The 26,310-nt window shown below is 43.8% G+C and overlaps 2 protein-coding genes across 2 annotated transcripts in view; both read left to right on the forward strand.

Moving 5' to 3' along the window:
• Positions 1-6: 6 nt before the first annotated feature.
• On the forward strand, positions 7-7,101 carry LOC129813962 (SURP and G-patch domain-containing protein 1-like). The gene is made up of 14 exons (XM_055866637.1): positions 7-118; positions 769-940; positions 1,079-1,179; positions 1,345-1,602; positions 1,817-1,940; positions 2,057-2,160; positions 2,686-2,809; positions 2,992-3,359; positions 4,029-4,135; positions 4,394-4,571; positions 5,239-5,345; positions 5,489-5,634; positions 5,813-5,942; positions 6,031-7,101. Exons 1-14 carry the CDS (start codon positions 100-102, stop codon positions 6,055-6,057), a joined length of 1,965 nt encoding a protein of 654 aa, XP_055722612.1. The 5' UTR covers positions 7-99; the 3' UTR covers positions 6,058-7,101.
• Positions 7,102-14,576: 7,475 nt separating this feature from the next.
• Positions 14,577-26,310, forward strand: part of LOC129813964 (serine/threonine-protein kinase STK11-like) — a 35,294-nt gene continuing 23,560 nt past the window's right edge. The window contains exons 1-3 of the mRNA XM_055866639.1: positions 14,577-14,714; positions 16,091-17,067; positions 23,948-24,031. Of these exons, the coding sequence (XP_055722614.1) occupies positions 16,784-17,067; positions 23,948-24,031 (368 nt within the window). The 5' untranslated portion in view covers positions 14,577-14,714; positions 16,091-16,783. The remainder of the gene's footprint in view (positions 14,715-16,090; positions 17,068-23,947; positions 24,032-26,310) is intronic.

A 26,310-nucleotide genomic window follows, 5' to 3' on the forward strand; every position in this document is an offset into this window, starting at 1 on the left:
GATTTGCGAGACGAACAGGAAGCGGAAACTAGCGAAGCGCTAGCTAGCTTAGCAACAGATAGCTCGTATCAGGGAATACAGATCTGGTTAGCTGCAACTATGGAGTCCGGAGATACAGGTAAACGCTTGCAATAATTTAAATGAAAGACCTTAACTATTTTAAAATGCTTAACAACAAACTCTTGCCTCATCAAATGTGGTTATTTGCGCTAGCTAACTACATAACTAACGCGTTAGCTACTTAGCTAGCTAACATTTGTCACTACCTCCCATCAACAGGATTTGTAGTTGTTGATATATCAAAATTCATCAAAAAAATCGGTAGCCACAATCAGAATCAACCACATAATGTCAAATTCATTACATAATTAGTTGTAGTTTGGTATTTTAGCTATTTATTGCTAACGTCTTGATGCCACCTTGTAGCGAGCTAACTAGCCAGTTTTAGAATTTTATTTTTACCAACCCTGGCCTGCTGGCTGCTTCTCAAGTCTGTGACAACAAATATAATCAAAGGGAAAGGAGACATCCTCAATGCAGCAAGATATAGTCCCTGACATGTTTACACATTCCTAACATTCAGGGAAGTTCATTCTTCATAATATATAGATAACTTAGCTAGTCACATACGACTTTTACTGAAATACTCACGAAGATAGCTAGAGAAATTACAAACGAGATCACCTCTTGTGACTAACATTGTTGGTAGTAGGACACCAATAACAACTGCTCCCAACTCTTCCACTGTTTGTTTTATTCCCACTGCAGGGAGAGGAGGCTGGAACAACAAGTTCCGGCCAGCCCAGAAGAACAGGATGAGTGTGAACATTCTCCGTCAGGAGGAGCTGATCGCCCAGAAGAAGCGCGAGATCGAGGCTAAGATGGCAGAGCAAGCCAAGAAAAAGAGCCTTCAGGCTCCCAACAAGCCACTACCACCAAGGTACAGTAGATCATAGTCTTCTAAACACTACAAATACCTCTCATCAAAACTCTGCTCAATCCCTGCTGGAAGTAATTGATTCTGGCCCACTTGACTGTAGCCATTGATTTTGACTTCTTATCCCCACAATTTTCACAGTTCACAGGGACACTCTTCGAACAACAACAAGTATGTGAACGACGGAAGCTTCTTGCAGCAGTTTATGAAGCTTCAGAAGGACAAACCCAGCTCCGACTCTGGTGAGATAGCGAGCTCTTTAATTGGTTTCAATAGAACTTTATTTTAATTGCACAGAAATGATTAAATCAAATGGTAATAACACAATAATAATTTATTAATTACTTTTTCTTCTGGATTCATTAAACAATGAATGTGAGATTAACCCAGTTGTGTACCCTCTCCAGGCTCCAGTAGTGACACCAAAGCCCCGTCATCATCCACCCCCAGTCCGTCGTCAGGAGTGTCTCAGCCCCAGATGAAGAGCATTCTCATCGGCAAGCGACCCGGTCTAGGGATCAGCAGCATGCTAAGCCAGTTTAAGAACTACTCCCAGTCCAAGAAGACCCCGCTTCTCCCCCAAAGACCTAGCATATTCAGCTCCCCAGATGAAGATGATGATGATGATGAGGAAGTTGATGACTCAAGCTTCCTAGAAATCAAAGGTAATTCATGATCTGTGTTTTTAAATATCAAAGGACTGCCAGGAGCCTGTGTGCAAGTCAGATTCTGTCCTATTCTACATGTTGTCATTTCACCCATGTCATTGACTGTGTAATTCAGTTGCAGAGTAGCTGCTTCCTGAGAATAATGCTTTGCCTGAATTCTCATAACCTTCTACAGTAGAGTAAAGGTAACGTACTCATAGTCCTCTTAAAGTCTTTCCCCCAGAAGACCCAGACACACGACTTATCCTGGACAAGATGGCGGCCTTTGTGGCTGAGGGAGGGCCTGAGCTAGAGAGGAAGGCCAAGGAGGACTACAAGGACAACCCTGTTTTCTCGTAAGTCTGTATGGATGTAGCTACTAACAATATGTTAATTGTATAGCTAGTATATAGTGTGGGTAATGGTGCCTCTTTTAGTGCTGATATAAAGATCTTTTCCCTCCACTTTACAGATTTTTGTATGATAATAACAGCCAGGATTATCTTTATTACCGAAAGAGAGTTGCTGAACTCCGAAAGGATCAATCAAAACATGAGACGCCATCACGTTCTCATGGTAAGATTACCTATATCAGTTTCTCTCTCACTCTCTCTGTCTCTCTCTACCACACACAGTTCCTCACTCTCTCAAAGACTGATGGTGTTCTTTTAATCTGTAATCTATATTTATACATGTGAATGAGTCATATGTGAGATAAATATAATTGCCCTCCTTGGAGAGTTTTAGTTGATGTTGAAAGTAACCATTAAAACAAAAAACGATGAGGATCGAAGCTTCAAATTACAGATACACAATGATTTACTGAATACTTTGACCATGATACAAGTCATTCACGACACATTATGATTACCCACAACGTTTCATGGTGTTATTTGTTCACCAATTTTAAGATTAGGTCTGTATTCCATTATCAAATCCATACAATACACTTCCCCAATCACCACCGTGTCCCCCTGCTCCTCCTCCTCCTTCCCCCCCTCTTCTTATCCCCTACTGGCTGTAGGCGGGTGTGTGAGGGCCAATTGAGTACGGTACGGTAGTAGTGTGAGTTGAGCCCCAGTACTGATAGGCTGCTTAAAGTCTCCCCCCCAGTGGACGAGGAGACCCAGAGGGTGGCTGAGAAGCTGGCCATGTTTGTGGCCGATGGTGGCCCCGAGGTGGAAGCCATCGCCGCCCAGCACAACCAGGAAAACCCCACCTTCAGGTTAGTGACAGTCTCAGATATTGTAACGAGAGCGTTTATTGTATTCATCCAATTGTATTTTATTGTTGCCTAAGAAGACATTGATTTGTCAGAAGCTTTGAATAAAATAAAGTAAGTAATGCTGACATGTAAATTGGATAAAATACCACAAAAGACAGCATATTTCTTCTTCCTTTTCTCAGTTTTCTATATGACCTCCAAAGCCCCGCCCACCGTTTCTACAAGGAGAAGGTGGAGGAGTACCGCCAGGCCAAAAATGCCCAGAGCCCCCCTCCAACGATTAAGCAGGAACCTGAGGTGGAGCTCAAGAGACCGGCCGCCCCTCCCCTGACTTATCCTCCCCCACCTCCGCCCCCTCACTACCCCTACCTGGTGGGTCAAGTAAAGCTGGAGCCGGGTCTGGGGATAAAACAGGAAGTGTCAGGTACGCCCGTGGTGAAGAGGAAGAGGAAGAGCCGCTGGGGGTCGGAGGACGACAAGGTGGATCTGTCACTGCAACCCATCATCATCCCCAAGGAGGAGGAGCAAGAGCCCAGCCCGTGTCTCTCTGGTAATCAAACACACATACACAGAGTGTACAAAACATTAGGAACACAATCCAAATATTGAGTTACACCTCCCTTTGCCCACAGAACAGCCTCAATTTGTTGGGGCATGGAATCTACAAGGTGTCAAGCGTTCCACAGGGATGCTGACCCATGTTGACTCCAATGCTTCCCACAGTTGTGTCAAGTTGGCTGGATGTCCTTTGGGTTGTGGACCATTCTTGATACAAACGGGAAACTGTTGCACGTGAAAATCCCAGCAGCCTTGCAGTTCTTGACACCCTCAAACCAGTGCACCTGGCACCTACTACCATACCCTGTTCAAAGGCACTGAAATAGTTTGTCTTGCCCATTCGCCCTCTGAATGGCACACATACACAACCCATGTCTCAAAGCTTAAAAATCTTTATTTAACCTGTCCCCCCCTTCATCTACACTGATTGAAGTGGATTGAACAAGTGACATCAATAAGGGATCATAGCTTTCACCTGGATTCACCTGGTCAGTCTCTCATAGAAAGAGCAGGTATTCCTGGTTTATTTTTTTTGTCCACTAAGTGTATGTTCAGCCTCTTGTATAACACACACAGAGACAGAGGTTATAGTATAAGACTAAAAACAGTGTTTGTAAGGTATGTCCATCCATGCTGTGTGTGTTTGTGGTGTGTGTTTCAGTTAATGAACTGAGGGATCTGGGCTATAAGAAGGGAAAGCCTATGGGCCTGGTGGGAGTGACTGAGCTCTCAGACGACCAGAAGAAACAGCTCAAAGAGCAACAGGAGGTACTACATGACTGACAGACAGCACAATAGACTATGGCAGCACATTGTACTTTCCCAGTTTGAATTGTAGGGGACTGGGCGGTGTTAATCCTTGGTTTGGTATGGGGGTGCATAGCATACTTCAAACCCTTAACAAAACCAGATGGGCTCAGTTGCGTTCGTTCTCAGCCACCTTGCAATCTGTCCCTGAAACCTTGCCTGAGGTGTGTGTCCGGCCTGCACATGCGTGTGTGTGGTGTGTCTGTGTTCCCACCGCAGATGCAGGAGATGTTTGACATGATCATGAAGCATAAGCGTGCCATGGCAGAGATGCAGGTGATGTGGGAGAAGGCGGTGCGGGACCACTCCCACGAGTACGATAGTGACGAGGAGGTGGACCAGCAGGATGGCACCTGGGAGCACCGCCTCCGGCACATGGAGATGGAGAAAACACGTGGTAAGATTCACGAAGACAGTGTTCAAGATTTTCAGAACCGTGATGTATCATAGGTAAATTATGATCTACAAATCATATTGAGTAGTTATTTATGATGCAAGGTGATTTGTAGATCAGTCAGTCTCAACTCGCCTTTCAAGTCAGCTGCAATGTGAAACGATTTGCTTCTGTTCAAGTGAAAGGGCTCAAAGAGAAAAAAATAAAATAAATCCACCTTCATATTCATCATCTCCAGCACCACCCCAACATTGTGCATTTCCATGTTTTGTAGTTAAAAAGATAAGTGTTTACAAAGACATCAACCAAATAGTAGGCAATGCCTCCTTATAATTGGTTAAAATGACACGATGCACACCAATGATGACATTGGAAACACTTATCTTCTATCTGTTTTACTACAAAACATAGAAATCCACAATTATCACATATGTTAATGTTGGGGTGGTGCTGAAGATGATGAATATTAAGGAAAATGTCAACATTTTTCAACTTCAAGTTCATTTGAATGTGAGATTTCATTCTTCAAAAGATCAGTTTTTTACTACTACTATTCATTAATCTACTGAGATGAACCTGGGCCACGTTTAATCTGAAAGTTCCAATACATTGTGTCCCGCTGACCACGGCCCTGAAGGGATTTGGTGTTTATGCTTGTGTCTTCCTCCAGAGTGGGCAGAGTCGCTGACTGACATGGGAAAGGGGAAGCACTTCATTGGTGACTTCCTACCTCCGGAGGAGCTGGAGAAGTTTATGGAGACCTTCAAGGCACTCAAGGTCGGTCCACTCCCCATCTGTTCTCTTCACCACTTGGTCCTTGACCCCTTTGTTATCTAGCCTCTGCCCAAAAGGAATTACCTGTGAACCACCATTTGTGAAACACATATTCTATTCTCATGTTCTTGCCTTGTGTTCTGCAGGAGGGCCGTAACCCAGACTACTCGGAGTATAAGGAGTTTAAGCTGACGGTGGAGAACCTTGGTTTCCAGATGCTCATGAAGATGGGCTGGAAGGAGGGCGATGGGCTTGGCTCTGGTGGACAGGGCATCAAGACTCCGGTCCACAGGTTGGGGGCTGTCAAATACACACACTCACAGACACATAGTATACACATTTGCACTCAGACATGGACACAAACACTTCACATGAGTACACACAGTATTGTCTGATACAAGGTCTTCTACACAGCTTACACACACACAGAGACATACACCTAGCCAGCTGATGTGGTGTGTTTGTTCCAGGGGAACCACGGCTGTTGACGGGGCAGGGTTTGGCGTGGACCGGCCCTCTGAGCTCTCAGGACAGGACGATGAGTATGATGCTTTCAGAAAGAGGATGATGCTGGCCTACCGCTTCAGGCCTAACCCACTGGTAACTACTACATAACATGTAAGCTGTTCTGTTTAGATGACCTTGCATCGACAAGAGTTTGGAGTAATACGTCTGTCTCTCTTCTCAGAACAACCCGAGGAGGCCATACTACTGAAGAAGAGGTCTGAACTTGGCTGACTTCGTCAACTTTTCATTTTTTAAACAACCAACAGTGGCATATTGATTTCTCTTTGTTGTGGAAACAAACTGTAGGACACTCAGTTCAAGTAATCTCCTCTAGATTGTGTGGAATTGTGTGGTTGGTGATAAACTTTTTAGGCTGGAGATTAAGGATGGATTTGTCTGATCTAAAGTTTTCTAAGAGTCAGTTGATGTTCTTACTGAACTGCAGAATGAAAGTTTCCTATTTGATCAATCGGACGGCTAGGGGAGCTTTGTGATGGCTCGCTATCATGATCTGATTTCACAGTCATGACTCTTAACACAGAACAACCTACACACACACACACACATGAATACATACATAGTGGATGGAATAAGTACCCAATTGTCATACTTGAGTAAAAGTAAAGATACCTTAATAGAAAAGGACTCAAGTGAAATTCCCCCAGTAAAAATATTTGGTTTTAAATATACTTAAGTAAATGTAATTGCTAAAATATACTTGTTTTTTTATTTACGAGTAGCCAGGAGCACACTCCAACACTCAGACATAATTTATAAACAATGCATGTGTGTTTAGTGAGTCCATCAGATCAGAGGCAGTAAGGAGGACCAGGGATGTTCTCTTGGTAAGTGTGTGAATTTCACAATTTTCCTGGCCTGCTTGCTAAGCATTCAAAATGTAATGAGTACTTTTGGGTGTCATGGAAACTTTATGGATTAAAAAGTACATTATTTTATTTAAGAATGTAGTAAAAGTTGTCAGAAATATATATATAGTAAAGTACAGATACTTAAGTAGTACTTTAAAGTATTTTTACTTAAGTACTTTAAACAACTACACAAACAATTTGAATGAAGATTTTTTTTAAATCAGTTTGAAGGTAATGAATGGCTTTGAAGTTAGTTATTTCTGTACATGGTTTTGCTATGGTTGTACATCGTAAATGCAACAAATGTAAAATGCTTCACTGCAAACAATAAAAATGTATACACTGAACAAAAATATAAATGCAACAGGCAACAATTTCAAAGATTTTACTGAGTTTTTCAAAGATTTTACAATTTATCGGTCAATTGATATAAATGCATTAGGCCCTATTGGATGGGTTTCACATGACTGGGACTACAGATATGCATCTGTTGGTCACAGATACCTTAAAAAAAAATAGGGGTGTGGATGAGAACCAGTCAGTATCTGGTGTGACCACCATTCAACTCATGCAGTGACACATCTCTTTTGCATAGAGTTGCTCAGGCTGTTGATTGTTGAATATTGTCCCACTTCAATTGCTGTGCGAAGTTGATGGATATTGGCGGGAACTGGAACACGCTGTCATACACGTCGATCCAGCGCATCCCAAACATGCTCAATGGGTGACATTTCTGGTATGTATGCAGGCCATGGAAGAAGTGGGACATTTTCGGCTTCCAGGAATTTTGTGCAGATCCTTGTGACATGAGGTTGTGCATTATGGTGAAACATGAGGTGATGGCACGACGTTGGGCCTCAGGATCTCATCACGGTATCTCTATGCGTTCAAATTGCCATTGATAAAATAGAATTGGGTTCTTTGCCCTTAGTTTATGCCTGCCCATACCATAACCCCACCAACACCATGGGGCACTCTTCACAACATTGACATCAGCAAACCGCTCTCCCATACGACGGCATACACGACGTCTGTGATTGTGAGGCCGGTTGGACATACTGCCAAATTCTCTTAAACAATGTAGGAGCAGGCTTATGGCAGATACATTAATATTCAATTGTCTGGCAACAGCTCAGGTGGACATTACTGCAGTCAGCATGTCAATTGCATGCTCCCTCAAGACATGAGACATCTGTGGTGTTGTGTGACAAAACTGCACATTTTAAAGTGGCCTTTTATTGGCCCCAGCATAAGGTGCACCTGTGTAATGATCACGCTGTTTAAACAGCTTCTTGATATTCCACACCTGTCAAATGGATGGATTATCTCGGCAAAGGAAAAATGCTCACTAACAGGGATGAAAACAAAATTAAAGAAAAATAAGCTTTTTGTGCATATGGAACATTTATGAGATATTTTATTTCAGCTCATGAAACATGGGACCAACACTTTACATGTTGTGTTTATATTTTTGTTCAGTATATCTTGATTGTGTAGTAGTGGAGTATTTTTGTAGCTGATCAGTTCCCTCTGGTGTTGACTTGTGGAAAAACAGATTTTAGTCTATGATTTAAATTTGGGTAAACTCCAATTCCACAGTGTTGATCAGATAAATATATTTATTTACAAGATAAACTGAATGTCCATTACATAGTATGTCTAAAACACTTAGCCTCCTGTTAGTGAAAATGTTTCTTTCAACGAGCAAATAGCAAGTTTGTACTTGTAATAGCAAGTAGCACATTTACATTGTTGTACAGCATTGCAGGGGTGAAAGGAGAAATGGTTGAAATAAATTTATAATTAAGTAATACGGCCCGAGAAGTGGTGGTATATGGCGCAACGCGGAGTGCCTGGACACAGCCCTTAGCCGTGGTATATTGGCCATATACCACAAACCCCAGAGGTGCCTTATTGCTTTTATAAACTAGTTACCAACGTAATTAGAGCAGTAAAAATAAATGTTTTGTCATACCCATGGTATACGGCCTGAAATACCACGGCTGTGAGCCAATCAGCACTCAGGGCTCAGACCACCCAGTTTATAATGTGTAATAGAGGTACACCTGGGTCGCGTTCAGCAGTAGGCAACATTTTAAACATTCAAATAGAAAAATACCATGTAGAACAAACATGCCTAAGACATGTAGAATAAGGAATCTCAATGGCTCTTTTCGTAGCATTTCTATCTGCAATGTTCAACAGTGTTTGGCTACTGAACGTGGCCCTGATGCCGATCTTATCCTGGGGTTGAAGAGTTGATAACCCTGGTAGGGTGTCCTCGAAATCCTGCAACCTCATCCAGAGGCGTCATGCCCATAAGGGGCACATGCCTTCTCAAATTTGGCCTGTTTAAAAAATAATAAATATAGTTGAAGTCGGAAGTTTACATACACCTTAGCCAAATACATTTAATCTCAGTTTTTCACAATTCATGACATTTAATCCAAGTTAAAACTCCCTGTTTTAGGTCAGTTAGGATCACCACTTTATTTTAAGAATGTGAAATGTCAAATTAATAGAGAGAATGATTTATTTCAGCTTTTATTCCTTTCATCACATTCCCAGTGGGTCAGAAGTTTACATACACTCAATTAGTATTTGGTAGCATTGCCTTTAAATTGTTTAACTTGGGTCAAACGTTTCGGGGAGCCTTCCACAAGCTTCCCACAATAAGTTGAGTGATTTTTGGCCCATACCTCTTGACAGACCTGGTGTAACTTAGTCAGGTTTGTAGGCCTCCTTGCTCGCACACGCTTTTTCAGTTCTGCCCACAAATGTTCTATGAGATTGAGGTCAGGGCTTTGTGATGGCCACTCCAATACCTTGCCTTTGTTGTCCTTAAGCCATTTTGCCACAACTTTGGAAGTATGCTTGGGGTCATTGTCCATTTGGAAGACCCAATTGCGACCAAGCTTTAACTTCCTGACTGATGTCTTGATGTTGCTTCAATATATCCACCAAATTGTCCTCCTCATGCCATCAATTTTGTGAAGTGCACCAGTCCCTCCTGCAGCAAAGCACCCCACAACATGATGCTGCCACCCCCGTGCTTCATGGTTGGGATGGTGTTCTTGGCTTGCAAGCCTCCCCCTTTTTCCTCCAAACACGATGGTCATTATGGCCAAACAGTTCTCTTTTTGTTTCATCAGAAAAGTACGATCTTTGTCCCATGTGCAGTTGCAAACCGTAGTCTGGCTTTTTTATGGCGGTTTTGGAGCATTGTCTTCTTCCTTGCTGAGCGGCCTTTCAGGTTATGTTGAAATAGGACTTGTTTTACTGTGGATATAGATACGTTTGTACCTGTTTCCTCCAGTATCTTCACAGCGTCCTTTGCTGTTGTTCTAGGATTGATTTGAACTTTTCTCACCAAATTACATTCACCTCTAGGAGACAGAACACATCTCCTTCCTGAGTGGTATGACGGCTGCGTGGTCCCATGGTGTTTATACCTGCGTACTATTGTTTGCACAGATGAGCGTGGTACCTTCAGGCATTTGGAAATTGCTCCCAAGGATGAACCAGACTTGTGGAGGTCTCCAATATTTTTTCTGATGTCTTGGCTGATTTTTTTTTTCCCCCCCATGATGTCAAGCAAAGAGGCACTGAGTTTGAAGGTAGGCCTTGAAATACATCCACAGGTACACCTCCAATTGACTCAAATGATGTCAATTAGCCTATCAGAAGCTTCTATAGCCATGACATCATTTTCTGGAATTTCCCAAGCTGTTTAAAGGCACAGTCAACTTAGTGTATATAAACTTCTGACCCACTGGAATTGTGATACAGTGAATTATAAGTGAAATAATCTGTCTGTAAATAATTGTTGGAAAAATTACTTGTGTCATGCACAAAGTAGATGTCCTCACCGGCTTGCCAAACTATAGTTTGTTAACAAGAAATTTGTGGGGTGGTTGAATAACAAGTTTTAATGACTCCAACCTAAGTGTATGTAAACTTCCGACTTCAACTGTATACAGTTTCAGTCGAAAGTTTTGACACACCTAATCATTCAGGGGTTTTTCCTTATTTTTACATTGTAGAATAATAGTGAAGACGTCAACACAATGAAATAACACATATAGAATCATGTATTAACCACAAAAGTGTTAAACAGATCTAAATATATTTTATATTTGAGATTCTTCAATATCTTGCCTTGATGACAGCTTTACAGTTTTACAAACTCTTGGCATTCTCTCACCTGAAATGCTTTTCCAACAGTCTTGAAAGAGTTACATACATATATTTAGATCTGTTTAATTGGGATTGGTGTACCGCTAGCGTTCCACTATGACAACATGAAATTGCAGAGAGCAAAATTTAAAATACAAAAATTGTAATAGTAAACATTCATGAAAATACAAGTGTCTTACATCGTTTAAAAGCTTAACTTCTTGTTAATCCAACCGCGTTGTCAGATTTCAAAAAGGCTTTACGGCGAAAACATACCATGCGATTATCTGAGGACAGCGTCCCACATACACCACCATTTAAAACATTTTTCAAACCAGCAGAGGCGTCACAAAAATCAGAAATAGCGTTAAAATAAATCACTTAACTTTGACGATCTTCCTCTGTTTGCAACCTCAAGGGTTCCAGCTACACAACAAATGGTTGTTTTGTTCGATAAAGTCCTTCTTTATATCCAAAAGAAGTCAGATTAGTTGGCGCGTTTGAGTCAGTATGCGTTTGATTCAAATGCAAATTAATTACTTAAAAATCATACAATGTGATTTTCTGGATTTTTCTTTTAGATTACGTCTCTCACAGTTGAAGTGTACATATGATAAAAATGACAGACCTCTACATGCTTTGTAAGTAGGAAAACCTGCAAAATCGGCAGTGTATCAAATACTTTTTCTCCCCACTGTATATATATTTTATATATTTTTTTTAATTTATTTTTGGGGGGGTTGTTTCTCTGTAATACTACTAGCCACCTAGCAATTTTATGAAGTTTGCTTTTGCTAGCCCGGAGTCTGTCTCCCAACCTCATAACTAGCTACCAAGAAGCCATTTAAGGATATCAATCAAGTTAGAGGGCTCCCGAGTGGCGTAGCAGTCTAAGGCACTGCATCTCAGTGCTAAGAGGTGTCACTAAAGACCCTGGTTCAAATCCAGGCTGTATCACATCTGGCCGTGATTGGGAGTCCCATAAGGTGGCGCACAATCGGCATGGGCTGGGCTGGGGTAGGCTGTCATTGTAAATAAGAATTTGTTCTTAACTGATTTGCCTAGTTAAATAAAAATAGAGTAGCTAGCTTGTCTATCTTAGCTGGCAAGGTTGGTAGACCTTAGAAAAGCAAGCAACAACTAAATGTACTGAATAAGACAGTCTATTACCCAGAGATGCAGAGGAGTATATTTCATTTCTTTAAAAAAATAAACACCAGTCAGGAGGATACAGACCGCTCCAGAGGTATGCTTAGTTATGCTGAAAAATACACTTTTATAAAGCATAGAATTAACACTAGTGTAAAGTACTTAAATCGTTTTTTGGGGTATCTGTACTTTACTATTTATATTTTTGACTACTTTTACTTCACTACATGCCTAAAGAAAATGTTCAACTTTTTACTCCATACATTTTCTCTGACACCCAAAAGTACTCATTACAAATCATCAATAATCAAGAGAACATCCCTGATTATCCCTACTGTTTCTGATCGGGCGGACTCACGAAACACAACTGCTTCGTTTGTAAATTATGTCTGAGTGTTTGAGCGTGCCCCTGGCTATCTGTAAAAAAATGAACTAGTGTCACGGCCGTTGAAAGAAGTGGACCAAGGTGCAGCGTTGTGGGCGTACATTTATCTTTTGATTTAAAATGTCCACAACAAACAAAAACCACCGTTAAGCTTACAGTGCAATAGTGCCACAAACAAAGTTAACTTCCCACACTGAAAGGAGGGAAAAGGGATACCTAAGTATGGTTCCCAATCAGAGACAACGATAGACAGCTGTCCCTGATTGAGAACCATACCCAGCCAAAACATAGAAATAAAGAAACATAGAAAACAAAACATAGAATGCCCACCCCAAAATCACACCCTGACCAAACCAAATAGAGACATAAAAAGGCTCTCTAAGGTCAGGGCGTGACAACTAGGGAATTTTAAACTATTTATACTTTTACTTTTGTAGTATATTTTATTTTTAGCAATTGCATTTATTTTTGATACTTAATAAGTATATTTACAACCAAATACTTTTAGACTTTTACTTAAGTAGTATTTTACTGGGTGACTTTCACTTTTACTTGAGTTGTTTCTATTTAGGTATCTTTAATTTTACTCAAGTATGACAATTGGGTACTTTTTCATCCACTGAGAATTAAGCATAATGATTATGGATTTAGATTGCAGGAAAAAGCTGTTTCAGGTGTTTTAAAAATGCCAAATGATCCTACTTCCGGACCACCTGCCAGCCTTCCTGAAGTACTTTATGCCCCCTCAGATTTTTGACCTCATCCTCATATGTACCCCTTACATCCAGGTATGGGGGGGGGGGTTATCCTATAACTCCTAATTGATCAGCCCCAGCGTTTGGCAGCCACGGTGGTCCTCTAATGAGGAGGGTAACAGATCTGTGAAATCAGAGCTTCAGTTTGATATTCCCTGGGGTTTACACCGGTTAAATATAACCCAGATCGGTCAGCTAAGCAAAAAATGGTTGGCCTCTGAGGCTGTGGTAGCTGGATACTTGTGTAGTGGGACAGGGTTGGTCTGTATGCAGTCAGTGCGGAAAGCAGGTCAACACCACTGACTGCACTGCTGTGACCTGACATAGGGCTGTGTTCAGGATTACCTAAAACTGAACATCAAGAATTACATCAACAGCAATTAAAGCACCCCTGGGTGTTTTTGTTCCTGAGTGTTTGTATTCATATCAAATCAAATCAAATTTTATTTGTCACATGCACCAAAACACACCATTGCATCTAGAGCGAAACGCTTACTTAAAAGCCCTTAACCAACAATGCAGTTTTAAGAAAATAGAGTTGAAGAAAATATTTACTAAATAAAGTTACAAAAATAATTGTAAAAAGTCACACAATAAAATAACAATAATGATGCTATATACAGGGGGTACCGGTACCGAGTCAATATGCAGGGGTACAGGTTAGTCGAGGTAATTTGTACATATAGGTAGGGGTAGAGTGACTATGCAAAGATGATAAACAGCGAGTTGTGCAGTGGTCTAAGGCACTGTATCTCAGTGCTAGAGGCGTCACTGCAGACCATGCTTTGATTCCAGGCTGTATCACAACCGGCCATGATTGGGAGTCCCATAGGGCGGCGCACAATTGGCCCGGCGTTGTATGGGTTAGGGTTTGGATGTCATTGTAAATAAGAATTTGTTCTTAACTGACTTGGCTAGTTAAATAAAGGATAAATAAAATAGCAGCAGTGTAAAAACAAGGGTGGGGGTGGGGGGGGGGGGTCAATGCAAATAGTCCGGGTGGCCATTTGATTAATTGTTCAGCAGTCTTTTGGACCTAGACTTGGCGCTCCGGTACCGCTATCTTATATTTGTAATTGGTTTAGAAGAAATAGATTACACCCTTACAGAACACATGAAATGCAATTTCTTTGGGGGATTTTATTTGTGGTGATTTGATATGTGCATATTTGTGTCCCTAATCTGGCCTAGGTTGTTCAATTTGTTGCAGTGCTCAATTAGTTTTTCTTTAACCCCTAACAGTAGCTCTAGGACATATTAAAAGACAAAGTACATTTTGTGAAGGCTGTGAGTGTGAAATAATAATAAATAAATAAAATAGTCTGGGACAATGTAGACGAGAGGTTGGCTTTCATTCAACTGGAGCATATATACAGTACCTATTGATAGTCAATGGGCTGGAGAGAGGGGGGTGGTAAACAAGATGGCGGCAACCTGATAGCAGCTGCATCAATAATAGCAAACCTCATATTTATGCAGAGAGACAAATAAAACACTACATAACATCTGTCGATAGAGTCTGGATGTTAAGGTGAGACCCGTTACCACAAAATGCTGACATTTAGCTAGCATAACTACCATCCACTTTAATCTGTATTTAGCCGTTAGCTCCTGCCGGGTAGCTAGGTAGAAAGGATATAACGTCGTTACTGTACTTCTTACTTGCTAGTAACTTTATCCGATTTTAAACATAGCCTAACTACATAGCTAGCTAACGAAATACCCATTGCATACAGTTAGACGAGTTATCTGGTTAGCTAGAATGAAATTGTAAATTCGTGCGAGAGTTCGGGAAGATTGGAGTTAAGGTTTGACACCTAGATTAAATTAGTTTTATATAGGATATTCGGGGTTTTGTCTTGTCGATAGCTATTGGACTCAAAAAGGCCATGACTATGAAGATGGTATATTCTGAATCGGGATGGATGAGAACAATTCACATCTTTAAAAGTAATAGTATGACTTTGGATTTCAATCTTCAATAGCTCTTCCACAAAGCGTGCCATGACTGATAATGATATATTCTGAATCAGGGGAGGATGGTCAAAAATCCACAGCTTTTTGGGCTCCTGAGTGACGCAGCGGTTTAAGGCACTGCATCTCAGTGCAAGAGGTGTCACTACAGTCCCTGGTTTGAATCCAGGCTGTATCACATCCGGCTGTGATTAGGAGTCCCATAGGGCGGCGCAGAATTGGCCCAGCGTCACCCAGGGTAGGCTGTCATTGTAAATAAGAATTTGCTCTTAACTGACTTTCCTATTTAATTTTTTATTTGGGGGAGGATTGAAAGCCTGAAGATAAAATAAAACTGTCCATTGTCCCCTGACTCATAGGGGGAGACATTGAAATTTGAAATAGTCTAACAAGAAAATAGAGGTGTGGATTGTGCTCAATCCATCCCTGATTCAGAATATAGAATTCATGCTTGGTTCAATATCTATTGACAAAAGACCCGAATATCCAATATAAAACACATTTTACCTCTACTAACGTTGAGGTGTCAAAAGCGTGTTAGCCGGTTAACTAGCTACAGTGAGTTGGGGAAGGTAGCAAGCTAGCTACTGAAATAATCGGCAAATGGCAAAATACCTGAGGCTAGCTAGCTAACTCCGCTTGGTTGCAAGCTTTTTTTTTTTAAATGTGCGACAGGCATTCACTGACTGAGTCGTGCAACATAATCGGCTGTCATTCTCTATTAGTCCTTGTTTACTTGCGTCCTGAAATCTTGATCTTATGGTTTTAGTATTTTGACACCAGACCAGAAGTATCCTAAAATGCATAGCCAGCCTTGTGGACCTGTAGCTGTCACTCATTTCCTACAAAATGAACATTTAAAATGTTAGTAGGCAAATATCACTTGATTGCTGAAAGATTTGACTGTTGATTAGCTACATTTTTGACCTACAGGTTCTCTGGAGCAGTATCCTGAGTTGCCAACTGGAAAAGACTAGTGGACTCCATAGAAGAGCTGACAATAAATCTAGGACCCAGAGCATAACGATACTAAGGACTGAAATAACTCAGTTAGGTGTGATTGAGTATTTATTGCATCTGTACTTAGATCAAGGCAAACCAATGGGGACCATGGATCGCTACAAGGTTCTATGGCCGTCATGCTTCGCTTGGCTTTGAAACAGGACTGGTTACCTCTCCCTCTGCATGTTGCCATCTCATATCAGATCACGGATGGAGGTGACATGGAGCTAAGCAGCGGAATGTAAACTCAGCCAGACGTCCCACTCTCTGCTCAGTAGCACCTGTCCCACAGCCTGAACTCTCCACAAATCTTTTCACCCTGGATCTTGGCATCGCTGGGTCTTAGTTAACTACCCCACACCACTTTGGAAACCTTTACAGCTAGCCTACATCTTGTTCCCACGAACTGAAACTAACCTCTGTGTTTACAGACCTACTCTATTACAACGTTAACTGTTTCTCTCAATGCCCATGCCTGGCTATACCTCCAATGTCACTTAGTGTTTTCTAATTGAACTGTGTCCCTGAGCCACCAGGATACACAGCCCAAGCTCAAGGCTTGAGGTCACAGTCCACTATATTGGACTGTCTGGAGCACGCTACAGTAACTAAGTTGATTTAACCATGAGTGTCGGGGAGCTGCAGCACCTGGACTATCTGACGGAGAATGAGCTGATGGGCATGGACACGTTCATCCACCGCATCGACTCCACAGAGGTGATATACCAGCCACGCAGGAAGAGGGCCAAGCTGATCGGGAAGTACCTGATGGGAGACCTGTTGGGGGAGGGCTCCTACGGTAAGGTGAAGGAGATGCTGGACTCTGACACGCTGTGTCGCAGGGCCGTCAAGATCCTCAAAAAGAAGAAGCTCAGAAGGATCCCCAATGGAGAGGCCAATGTGAAGAAGTAAGTAGTGGGGTTTTGGGAGGGAGGGACAGACGGACGGACGGACGGTGGAAGGGAAAGAGGGACGGTGGAAGGGAGGAAGAGGGGATGGAGTGGGGGGGGGGTGTGATGTGGTGGGTTGCTCTTGTGTCACTATGTGATTTTTCACTCTGTCTTCATTTGTCTCTTTCTTGCTCCCTCTCTCTCCTTCACTCTGATTTGCACTCTTGGTCATGCATCGTCAAGCACAATTGATTAACAACTAATGTCACTGCTATTGGATGATTGTCTGGGTGTAACGCTTTAGATTGTCTCTGATTTATCATAAACGGCGTGCATAGCCTACTACTGTATTCACGCCTACTGTGTAGGTTTTCCCTATGGTGTCTCCCTACGGTGTCTTCCTACAGTGTAGGTTTTCCCTACGGTGTCTCCCTACAGTGTAGGTTTTCCCTACGGTGTCTCCCTACAGTGTAGGTTTTCCCTACGGTGTCTCCCTACAGTGTAGGTTTTCCCTACGGTGTCTCCCTACAGTGTAGGTTTTCCCTACGGTGTCTCCCTACAGTGTAGGTTTTCCCTACGGTGTCTCCCTACAGTGTAGGTTTTCCCTACGGTGTCTCCCTACAGTGTAGGTTTTCCCTACGGTGTAGGTTTTCCCTACGGTGTCTCCCTACAGTGTAGGTTTTCCCTACGGTGTCTCCCTACAGTGTAGGTTTTCCCTACGGTGTCTCCCTACAGTGTAGGTTTTCCCTACGGTGTAGGTTTTCCCTACGGTGTAGGTTTTCCCTACGGTGTAGGTTTTCCCTACGGTGTAGGTTTTCCCTACGGTGTAGGTTTTCCCTACGGTGTAGGTTTTCCCTACGGTGTAGGTTTTCCCTACGGTGTCTCCCTACGGTGTAGGTTTTCCCTACGGTGTCTCCCTACGGTGTAGGTTTTCCTTACGGTTTCTCCCTACGGTGTAGGTTTTCCCTACGGTGTAGGTTTTCCCTACGGTGTCTCCCTACAGTGTAGATTTCCCTACGGTGTCTCCCTACAGTGTAGGTTTTCCCTACAGTGTAGATTTCCCTACGGTGTCTCCCTACAGTGTAGGTTTTCCCTACAGTGTAGATTTCCCTACGGTGTCTCCCTACAGTGTAGGTTTTCCCTACTGTGTAGGTTCTCCCTACGGTGTCTCCCTACAGTGTAGGTTTTCCCTACGGTGTCTCCCTACAGTGTAGGTTCTCCCTACGGTGTCTCCCTACAGTGTAGGTTCTCCCTACGGTGTCTCCCTACAGTGTAGGTTTTCCCTACGGTGTCTCCCTACAGTGTAGGTTTTCCCTACGGTGTCTCCCTACAGTGTAGGTTTTCCCTACGGTGTCTCCCTACAGTGTAGGTTTTCCCTACGGTGTCTCCCTACAGTGTGGTTTTCCCTACGGTGTCTCCCTACAGTGTAGATTTCCCTACGGTGTCTCCCTACAGTGTAGGTTTTCCCTACGGTGTCTCCCTACAGTGTAGGTTTTCCCTACGGTGTCTCCCTACAGTGTAGGTTTTCCCTACGGTGTCTCCCTACAGTGTAGGTTTTCCCTACGGTGTCTCCCTACAGTGTAGGTTTTCCCTACGGTGTCTCCCTACAGTGTAGATTTCCCTACGGTGTCTCCCTACAGTGTAGGTTTTCCCTACTGTGTAGATTTCCCTACGGTGTCTCCCTACAGTGTAGGTTTTCCCTACTGTGTAGGTTCTCCCTACGGTGTCTCCCTACAGTGTAGGTTTTCCCTACGGTGTCTCCCTACAGTGTAGGTTTTCCCTACGGTGTCTCCCTACAGTGTAGGTTTTCCCTACGGTGTCTCCCTACAGTGTAGGTTCTCCCTACGGTGTAGGTTTTCCCTACGGTGTAGGTTTTCCCTACGGTGTAGGTTTTCCCTACGGTGTAGGTTTTCCCTACGGTGTCTCCCTACGGTGTAGGTTTTCCCTACGGTGTCTCCCTACGGTGTAGGTTTTCCCTACGGTGTCTCCCTACGGTGTAGGTTTTCCCTACGGTGTCTCCCTACGGTGTAGGTTTTCCCTACGGTGTCTCCCTACGGTGTAGGTTTTCCCTACGGTGTCTCCCTACGGTGTAGGTTTTCCCTACGGTGTCTCCCTACGGTGTAGGTTTTCCCTACGGTGTCTCCCTACAGTGTAGGTTTTCCCTACGGTGTCTCCCTACAGTGTAGGTTTTCCCTACGGTGTCTCCCTACAGTGTAGGTTTTCCCTACGGTGTAGGTTTTCCCTACGGTGTCTCCCTACGGTGTAGGTTTTCCCTACGGTGTCTCCCTACGGTGTAGGTTTTCCCTACGGTGTCTCCCTACAGTGTCTCCCTACAGTGTAGTGTCTCCCTACAGTGTAGTGTCTCCCTACAGTGTCTCCCTACAGTGTCTCCCTACAGTGTCTCCCTACAGTGTCTCCCTACAGTGTTTCCCTACAGTGTCTCCCTACAGGGTAGTGTCTCCCTACGGTGTCTCCCTACGGTGTCTCCCTACGGTGTCTCCCTACGGTGTCTCCCTACGGTGTAGTGTCTCCCTACAGTGTAGTGTCTCCCTACAGTGTCTCCCTACAGTGTAGTGTCTCCCTATGGTTTTTCCTACATATGACTGACTATCGTCCCCCCTGTTAAAATTGAACTACACTTTGGATCTTTGTTTGCATTTCCCCCTCGTCCAATACAGCCCCCTGCTCTTCCAATACAGCCCCCTGCTCTTCCAATACAGCCCCCTGCTCTTCCAATACAGCCCCCTGCTCTTCCAATACAGCCCCCTGCTCTTCCAATACAGCCCCCTGCTCTTCCAATACAGCCCCCTGCTCTTCCAATACAGCCCCCTGCTCTTCCAATACAGCCCCCTGCTCTTCCAATACAGCCCCCTGCTCTTCCAATACAGCCCCCTGCTCTTCCAATACAGCCCCCTGCTCTTCCAATACAGCCCCCTGCTCTTCCAATACAGCCCCCTGCTCTTCCAATACAGCCCCCTGCTCTTCCAATACAGCCCCCTGCTCTTCCAATACAGCCCCCTGCTCTTCCAATACAGCCCCCTGCTCTTCCAATACAGCCCCCTGCTCTTCCAATACAGCCCCCTGCTCTTCCAATACAGCCCCCTGCTCTTCCAATACAGCCCCCTGCTCTTCCAATACAGCCCCCTGCTCTTCCAATACAGCCCCCTGCTCTTCCAATACAGCCCCCTGCTCTTCCAATACAGCCCCCTGCTCTTCCAATACAGCCCCCTCAATACAGCCCCCTGCTCTTCCAATACAGCCCCCTCTTCCAATACAGCCCCCTCTTCCAATACAGCCCCCTGCTCTTCCAATACAGCCCCCTGCTCTTCCAATACAGCCCCCTGCTCTTCCAATACAGCCCCCTGCTCTTCCAATACAGCCCCCTGCTCTTCCAATACAGCCCCCTGCTCTTCCAATACAGCCCCCTGCTCTTCCAATACTTCCCCCTGCTCTTCCAATACGGCCCCCTCCCCTTCCAATGCGGCCCCCTCCCCTTCCAATACGGCCCCCTCCCCTTCCAATGCGGCCCCCTCCCCTTCCAATACGGCCCCCCGCTCTTCCAATGCGGCCCCCCGCTCTTCCAATGCGGCCCCCCGCTCTTCCAATGCGGCCCCCCGCTCTTCCAATGCGGCCCCCCCCTCTTCCAATACGGCCCCCTCCTCTTCCAATACGGCCCCCTCCTCTTCCAATACGGCCCCCTGCTCTTCCAATACATGGCAGAGCCATAGTTGAAGATTTAAAGGCCTGCATCATTACAACCCTTCTTCCCACGATGAAAACACAGTAATGTTCTCCATTACTGTTCACTCGTCTCATGTTTGTTTTGTTTATCCGAACTCACACGTTGCTCATTCATATTGGGCTTTCATTCTTATAGTGTAGGACAGATCCATGTGTTTAAATATATGGCTTTGGTATGGGCTTACCCCCCCATCCCTCCACTGGTTTTATTCCCAGCATCATTGTGACCCAGAGCCACATATTTAAACATCCTCTCTAATGGAGACTGAAGTTGTACGCCCGGTGTTTCTTTCCTTGATTGTTCTCTTTCTCTCTTCTTTCTCAATTCAAATGGCTTTATTGGCATGGGAAACATTGTCAAAGCAAGTGAAATAGATAATAAACAAAAGTGAAATAAACAAACATTACTCTCAGAAAAGTTCCTAAGGAATAGACATTTCTCTATCTCTCTCCTCAGTCTCTATAAATAGTTTTCCTCTCCATCCTCCCTTTCACAGGGACAGCCAAGGTTTTAATCACACAATGGACTTTATTTAATATTCTCCTGTGATGTGCGAGCTAACTGTCAAATGATTTCCCACTGAGGGAAAGTGTTTAGAGAGATGGATGAACAACTTAGTTTAGGTTGCTTTATTGTAAATCGCAGGGTCTTAGTACATATTTGAGGCTTTTTGTAGAAAACCTTTGCTGTAACAGTGCACGTTTTATTGGTTTGGGTTGCATGTTCTGGTTTGGTTTGATTCAATTACTCTTTTGAATGTGGTTACACTGACTTGATTATGTTAAAATGTTGTCTAGGCTACTCACTGCCAGTGTTATGGAGAATGCACTGCTCTGTCTTGCATCATACTCACACCCTCTTTATCTAAGCAAAGCTTGGCCTAATACTAAGCCACCTCTTGCGTGTCAGGGTGTGAGTTGTTGTGTAGCCTACATGCTGGAGTTTCTCAGTGTTTTGGTGGAAACAGACCAGTACGTCTGTAATATGTGTGTGCATGTCTGTGTAGGTGGGCCCTATCCTATGGGTTTGAGCCTGTGTGAGAGCCATCCTTAGCCTTATAAGGCTCTGGATGCCACAACAGTACTACCCTTAGCCCCTGTTGTCTCTCTCTACACTCACAGCAGCCATCGCATAGCATTCCTGTGTGCCAAATGCTTCCTTCTTACACTGCCCGGGGTTGCCACACTATGACCACTCCTGTTGCTTGGGCAACGCCTCCGGAATGCTGAGCCCTGGTTTGGAATGCCACACACGCACATCCCTCTGGACTAGAACTCCTGAGCGGGGGAGGTGTGTTCATTGAGTGATTTCATTGGACGACTAGCATGTAAAATTCAACAAGTTTGTCATCATAATGAATTAACCGAGAAGGTAATGCAGCTGTCGATAAATAGTAAACAAGTTTTGTAAAAGTGCAGGTTTCCGTCCTCCTGGACCATCCCACAGAGGGATATTGGATCCGCTGCAGATAGACTCTCTCTATGCAGCAGACACAGTGCTTTTAGACAGCAAAAAGCTGACACTCTGATTTCTGTATTTTCCTAGTGAACAGCAGGGCTGCTCACTCTTGTTGAATGTTTTTAACCTTGAATGGGATAGATGATGCTGCAAAGGTTTATCAATTGCCTTTTTAGTACTAGGAAGTGAAGTGACCACAATTCTCTTACACATAGGCTTATAGTTACAGCAGCGATGGTCAAGCAAAACAATAACTCATTTTGATTGGTCGTGCTGCTCTTTACTAGTGACTGAAGTTTTCTTTTACCTGTCTTTTACATGTTCTCCATGACGTGTGTGCAATACATTCTCTTTTGCAATAGTGTTAGTCCATTTTGATGTGTGTGGCAGTGTGCATGTGGGATGTCTCTCTGACTCTGTCGGTAGTGATGCAGTAGTAGTGTGTAAAGCAGAGGACTGGGCCAGCCTGTGACTGCAGGCTAAGATGACACAAACGAGCACCGTACAGAGTGAGCTACAGTACAGTGTATAGATTGTGTGAGAGACTGACAGTTCAGACTAGAGAAAGAGGGTGTGTGTCCTACAGTGGGGTCCCCCCTCATTATTATTATTATTATTATTATTATTATTTTAATGGAACCGTCTGGCTTTAAACTTACTCTTGAAAGTTGTAATAGTAGAATGCACAAAGTGCAATCTAGAAATTGTGTAGTGTATCACCAGTTCCTCTTGTCATGTACATCATTACAGACCTCAGATTTCTAGTCAGGAAGGTGCACATCAACTAGCCCATGTTAGCTGACATTTTAATTATTTAGGTTTTTTAGCCCATAGATATAGTTGTAATTTTAGTCACTCAAATATCCCATGAATACACATTAGACATGGCAATATGTATAGAATTGCAAGAAATAAGCTTTAAACCTGCTAAATTCTCTCCACTAACTACATGGGTGTGAACAGTGAGTCATGAACAGTGCTTGTGCCCATAGAAATAGATGTGGTGCGTACAGGGGGTGTTCCCCAATGCTGGAAGGGGGGTCCCGACTGGGGAAGTTAGTGAATCTTTGCCCTACATGACGCTTCAATACACCGTGAGCATCCCCATGCTGTGCAGTGAAACGCTGGCTTAATTCACTTATTACAAGAAGGAAGATTTACCGTAAGAGGAGGAAATGTACTCATGAAAATTACCTTTCAAATGTAGCCGGCATTTCCTTCCTTCCCATTTGAATGGCATGGTTAATTTTAAACACCTAGAGGATTCATTTTAAAGACCAGGCCGCTATGGGGATGTTCTCTGTGATCTAGACTAAAACATATACACACTGCTGTGTGTGTGTGTGTGTGCCCTTCATGCAGTGGCTGTATTCATTAGTGGCAGGCAGGCAACTCTGTAGCAGCTCTCAGATGAATGTGGAGTCTCCTGGGGGTTTGTCGTGGTGGTGCTGGGGGGTGACTCTAAACTCCCTTTCCAAGGCCAGTTCACAGATGTGTGTCTATACTGAGCTTGTTGCTATAGCCACCCTAATGCGTCATTCCCGATTCCTTTCTCATTTATTTTTCAGATTTGTGATATTTAGGCAAAGACTGTAAAGTCACACTCTGTTCATCTTACAATGTGATTTTAATTTGTTTTATTTCACCAATGTTTTCATTGTGATGGATGGTTGAATTTGTAACTTGTTTGTGTTTCAGGGAGATCCAGCTGCTCCGGAGACTTCAGAACAAAAATGTGATCCATTTGGTGGACGTGTTGTACAATGAAGAGAAGCAGAAAATATATTCTTTCTTCCTGTGTGTACATTTTAAGCACCATTAGTGTGTGTGGAATGTTTGTAAATTGATGAGGGTGGAAAGATTTCCTTATGAATTGTCTACTCCCCTACTTCCTCTCTGTTGAAGTAAACTCTGACACTGTGCAGGCTCTCCTAGCTATGTGTGTGCCCCTCTATCCTGCAGCAGTGGAGAGAATCTTGATGCAGACAACTAAGCAGCTAATAATGTCATGACCAGGCATTGCCTGTCTGCACACGCTCTTCCTCTTCCGCTCTCTGTCTGCACACGCTCTTACTCTTCCGCTCTCTATCTGCACACGCTCTTACTCTTCCTCTCTCTGTCTGCACACGCTCTTACTCTTCCTCTCTCTGTCTGCACACGCTCTTACTCTTCCTCTCTCTGTCTGCACACGCTCTTACTCGTCCTCTCTCTGTCTGCACACGCTCTTTCTCTTCCTCTCTCTGTCTGCACACGCTCTTACTCTTCCTTTCTGTCTGCACACGCTCTTTCTCTTCCTCTCTGTCTGCACACGCTCTTACTCTTCCTCTCTCTGTCTGCACACGCTCTTACTCTTCCTCTCTGTCTGCACACGCTCTTACTCTTCCTCTCTGTCTGCACACGCTCTTACTCTTCCTCTCTCTGTCTGCACACGCTCTTACTCTTCCTCTCTCTGTCTGCACACGCTCTTACTCGTCCTCTCTCTGTCTGCACACGCTCTTTCTCTTCCTCTCTCTGTCTGCACACGCTCTTACTCTTCCTTTCTGTCTGCACACGCTCTTTCTCTTCCTCTCTGTCTGCACACGCTCTTACTCTTCCTCTCTCTGTCTGCACACGCTCTTACTCTTCCTTTCTGTCTGCACACGCTCTTACTCTTCCTCTCTCTGTCTGCACACGCTCTTTCTCTTCCTCTCTCTGTCTGCACACGCTCTTTCTCTTCCTCTCTCTGTCTGCACACGCTCTTACTCTTCCTCTCTCTGTCTGCACACGCTCTTTCTCTTCCTCCCTCTGTCTGCACACGCTCTTTCTCTTCCTCTCTCTGTCTGCACACGCTCTTACTCTTCCTCTCTCTGTCTGCACACGCTCTTACTCTTCCTCTCTCTGTCTGCACACGCTCTTACTCGTCCTCTCTCTGTCTGCACACGCTCTTTCTCTTCCTCTCTCTGTCTGCACACGCTCTTACTCGTCCTCTCTCGGTCTGCACACGCTCTTACTCGTCCTCTCTCGGTCTGCACACGCTCTTACCCTTCCTCTCTCGGTCTGCACACGCTCTTACTCTTCCTCTCTCTGTCTGCACACGCTCTTACTCTTCCTCTCTCTGTCTGCACACGCTCTTACCCTTCCTCTCTCTGTCTGCACACGCTCTTACCCTTTCTCCCTATCTTACATTTACATGCTAGTCTTTTAACAGATGCTGTCATCCAGAGTGATTTACTTAGTGCATTCATCTTAAGGTGGCTAGGCGAGACAACCACATCAGTCACTCTTCTGTATCATCCCACTTCTCTTCCCCTACCATATCTACCTAGAGGTTTTCTTGCTAAGATGATATCACATTGATTATGAGCCAAACGATTATACAGCTGCGGCCAAATATATTGGCACCCTTGCACTTTTCTTAAAGGGATACTTCGGGATTTTGACAATTAATGATATACTTCCCCAGAGGCTCTTTAGTGTAATGACTGAAAGGCTATAGACTTCCAGTCATTTCTCTAATGCTAGTTAGAATTTGAGCTAACGCTAGAAAGCGACTTCTTTCAAACTGCACGAGACATAAAAATGGTATCCAAGAGTTCATCTGCCTCTGGGGAAGTAAATAAAGAGCTTCAATGCCACAATCCAGAAGTATGCCATGTAATAATTTGGTCACCACACCTTGTCAATGGATTTTCAACATGGCAGAAACACATTTTTCGGAACTTTAATTGGAACCCCAGAGATTACTTGGTTGCACAGCTTTTTGCCAACATATAACTGCCAACAAATGCTTCTTGTAGCTGTCAATGAGCTGTGTACCTTCTAGCTTTTCTACTTTTCAGCAGCAGATTGCTCTGCTCTAGTTCTTCAATGTTTGAGGGTGCCCTCCGACTGCTGTTTTCAGATCTCCACAGGTTATGGATAGGATTGAGATCTGGACTTTCACTGGCCACTCCAGAAAAGTGCAAAGGTCCCAACTGCCAATATTTTTGTCCGGATCTGTATCTTGTTTTTGCCTTTTTTATACATTTTTCTTGTTCAAAGATAACTCGAATTGCTACTTGCTTAAATCCTTGAAGAAACCC

This window comes from Salvelinus fontinalis, chromosome 17 (assembly GCF_029448725.1).
Source record: "Salvelinus fontinalis isolate EN_2023a chromosome 17, ASM2944872v1, whole genome shotgun sequence".
Taxonomy (NCBI): Eukaryota; Metazoa; Chordata; class Actinopteri; order Salmoniformes; family Salmonidae; genus Salvelinus; species Salvelinus fontinalis.

Excerpts from the sequence above, each read along its gene's own strand:
- LOC129813962 (XM_055866637.1), top strand. Across the intron at positions 2,810-2,991 it reads CAGGAAAACCCCACCTTCAG|TTTTCTATATGACCTCCAAA; the intron begins GTTAGTGACAGT and ends TCCTTTTCTCAG. Across the intron at positions 5,635-5,812 it reads ATCAAGACTCCGGTCCACAG|GGGAACCACGGCTGTTGACG; the intron begins GTTGGGGGCTGT and ends TGTTTGTTCCAG.